A 2,908-nucleotide genomic window follows, 5' to 3' on the forward strand; every position below is an offset into this window, starting at 1 on the left:
GGTATATTTTACCTCGCTGTCTTTCATAGTGCGTAGTACGATACGATTTAGTAGTGAAATCTTCGCGGTGCGCTGAGGTGTGGGAGAGTGATAATAGTAGTTGCATATCTTGTACTACGTTGAAGTCGTATAATCTGCCTGGTCAAACTTGTATAATTCTGTTTCTACCAAAAAAACTAAGTTGAAATTTTCGGCATGAGAAATTTCCCAGCAAATTTTTGTTTGATTTAAATGATTTTTTTTTGTTGCGGCTCAGATTTTGCGTAAATATTTCCTCCCGTTTGATCTCCTTTTCCTCCACCTTGCGGCAAGGCGAACGATTATTGTGAGTAATGGGGAAGATCCTATGGCCCTGTACCGCACTATGAAGATTTATCATACTCAAGATGTGTGGTTTCGGAAGCTCTTTGCGGTGTTCTCAAGATATGCTTATGTCAACACTATAGTTGAGGTTTGACCAGAATCGGGCTTGAGTTGAATCTTACCATGATGAACCTAAAGATTCTCTCAGTTTTACTCTACCACTGTTGAAAGGGTTTGACCAGAATCGGGCCTGAGTTGAATCTTACCATGATGAACCTAAAGATTCTTCCAGTTTTTTCTCTACCACTGTTGAAAGGGTTTGACCAGAATCGGGCCTGAGTTGAATCTTACCATGATGAACCTAAAGATTCTCTCAGTTTTACTCTACCACTGTCCCAATGCCGGCCAAAGCGATGGAGTTGTCGGAGTATCTCGAGCGGATCGAGCGTGCTTGCCGACCACCGAGGGAGTGGAGCAGAGCATGCGAAATGGTGATGGAAAATGTGGAGCATGTATTAAACGATCATTACGGTGATAAAGGACCAAGAGTTAAAGCACAGGTAATTTTTTTGGGGGAAAAATTATTTTTGCGGCGGAATGGAAATGGTTATGTAGTTTTGAAATGGCGTTTTAAGGCACATGTAGTTTTGCGGTACGTGAAGGTGTAATTTTTTTGGGGGGAAGAGTTTGCATTCCTTGGTCGTGGAATGAAAACGTTTATGTAGTTTTTAAAATGATTTGATTTTAATGAGGAGTTTTGAAGCAATAGGGGTGGGAAGGACGGCAGATGATTACGGTTTGAATTCTCTAGGATTAGATCCATCATAAATTTAATTTTTGTAGCGTTGTCAATTGCACGCGTACGCACATTATATCTTGATGATACCACAACATGAACAACAGGGGTTACAAGTGTGATGGTTGTGGTAGATATTCGACAGTTTTTGAGCTGCGGAAAATTGGGCAAATTTTTCATTTTTCTTGGCAAAAAAATAAGTCTGGGGTCATGAGGGAAAAGTTTGACATTTTTTTTGTGTGAAAATTTCAATTTTACCATGGCGACGGTATTGGAATGCATATTCGCTTGTCTCAGCTGAGCTCAGAAGTTTTTTACGAGTTCACATACGTGTGAGGAAATGAGCAAAATTTCCGAAAATTTCCGGAATTTCTATATTGTTACCAACACATGTAGTTGACCATATGCATATTTTCCGATCGCAAAATATTTTTTCCGTTATTGTTCCTCAGGGATCGTATGTGCAGAGCTTGATGATACGTGGAAGCGATTTGGATTTAGTCTTGTATAGGAAAGGTCGCCGGATAAACTCTTGTAATAGGGTGGGGAGATCTCGGGTTCGATTCTCTGCGCGTGATTTTTTCATGCAATTTTTATTTCTCTGCAGCTCTGGATCAACCGATGGATGTGGCTGCATGGGCTTTGTGACATTTTGAGAAATTATTGATTATCATTGGAGTTTCACCACCCTAGTGATATGAAAAACACTGGTGAAAAACATATTTCACGACTACTGCATATCACCGCGAAAATCGCGCTTTTCACCGAGTTTTACGCCGCCACTTCACGTAAAACGGGTAGTCGTGAAACTCCAATATTTTTCTGAGATTTTGAGCACGATTTTGTTGTGGACTTATAAAATAATAAAAAATCGTTGGTGTGGCTACATTCGAAAATTTGATTATGTTTCGGTGCCTAGGGGGACGCTGTTTATAGTTGATACAGATTTTGGAATATATTTTTGTAAGGTTCTAAGAACTGCGTGAAAAGATATTTAACTACGACCACTGAGGCGGTGGTGCGGTCGTTGAATAATCTGAATAGCGATGTCAGGGCTCGGGTGAAACAGAGAATTCTGCACGCACGAGTTCCTATTGTAAAGCTAGTGTTTGAGGTAGCTGGGAGGCAATTTCAGTGGCAGTGTTGGAGTAGTAGGAATATATGTAATCGCTTTCCTCAGCACCTGAGCTCAGGAGTTTCCTATACAGTGTTGGAGTAGGAATATATGTAATCGCTTTCCTCAGCACCTGAGCTCAGAAGAGTTTCCTATACAGTGTTGGAGTAGGAATATATGTAATCGCTTTCCTCAGCACCTGAGCTCAGAAGAGTTTCCTATACAGTGTTGGAGTAGGAATATATGTAATCGCTTTCCTCAGCACCTGAGCTCAGGAGTTTCCTATACAGTGTTGGAGTAGGAATATATGTAATCGCTCTCCTCAGCACCTGAGCTCAGGAGTTTTCTTACTAAGTATCGGAGTTTGTAAACAAATTTTGGTTGTAGTAACGAGAACTTTGAAAAAAATCCCTCGAAATTAGTCTGTGGGGAAAAACTCGGAAAAATTCCTCAAACACTTTTACCGATTTTATCGTATTTTGCGTTATTTTTTCGGCCCGGCTGTGCATAGGTGCATCGTATTTTTTCATGGGAATGAACGCGCGAATTTATGCTCTTCAACAACGGGAAAAATTACGAAATGGGAATATCCTGGGGAAATTTTTCCGATTTCGTGATATTTTTACCATCATCTTTTTGTGATTGTCGCTACAGGTTCGCTCTGACGTGATCGATTGGAGACCTCCGACGAGCCC

General features: G+C 40.7%; 2 protein-coding genes across 2 annotated transcripts; both read left to right on the forward strand.

Moving 5' to 3' along the window:
* Positions 1–256: 256 nt before the first annotated feature.
* Positions 257–457, forward strand: Pmar_PMAR007444 (hypothetical protein; the record flags this gene model as incomplete). The annotated part of the gene is made up of 1 exon (XM_002774866.1): positions 257–457. A coding segment is annotated over one exon (201 nt), but the record flags the coding sequence as incomplete, so codon positions are not given.
* A 244-nt stretch (positions 458–701) lies between these two features.
* On the forward strand, positions 702–2,883 carry Pmar_PMAR007445 (hypothetical protein; the record flags this gene model as incomplete). The annotated part of the gene is made up of 4 exons (XM_002774867.1): positions 702–863; positions 1,552–1,633; positions 2,068–2,122; positions 2,868–2,883. 4 exons carry the CDS (start codon positions 702–704, stop codon positions 2,881–2,883), a joined length of 315 nt encoding a protein of 104 aa, XP_002774913.1.
* Positions 2,884–2,908: the final 25 nt, after the last annotated feature.

Source organism: Perkinsus marinus (genome assembly GCF_000006405.1).
Source record: "Perkinsus marinus ATCC 50983 genomic scaffold scf_1104296957216, whole genome shotgun sequence".
In the NCBI taxonomy this organism is placed as follows: domain Eukaryota; phylum Perkinsozoa; order Perkinsida; family Perkinsidae; genus Perkinsus; species Perkinsus marinus.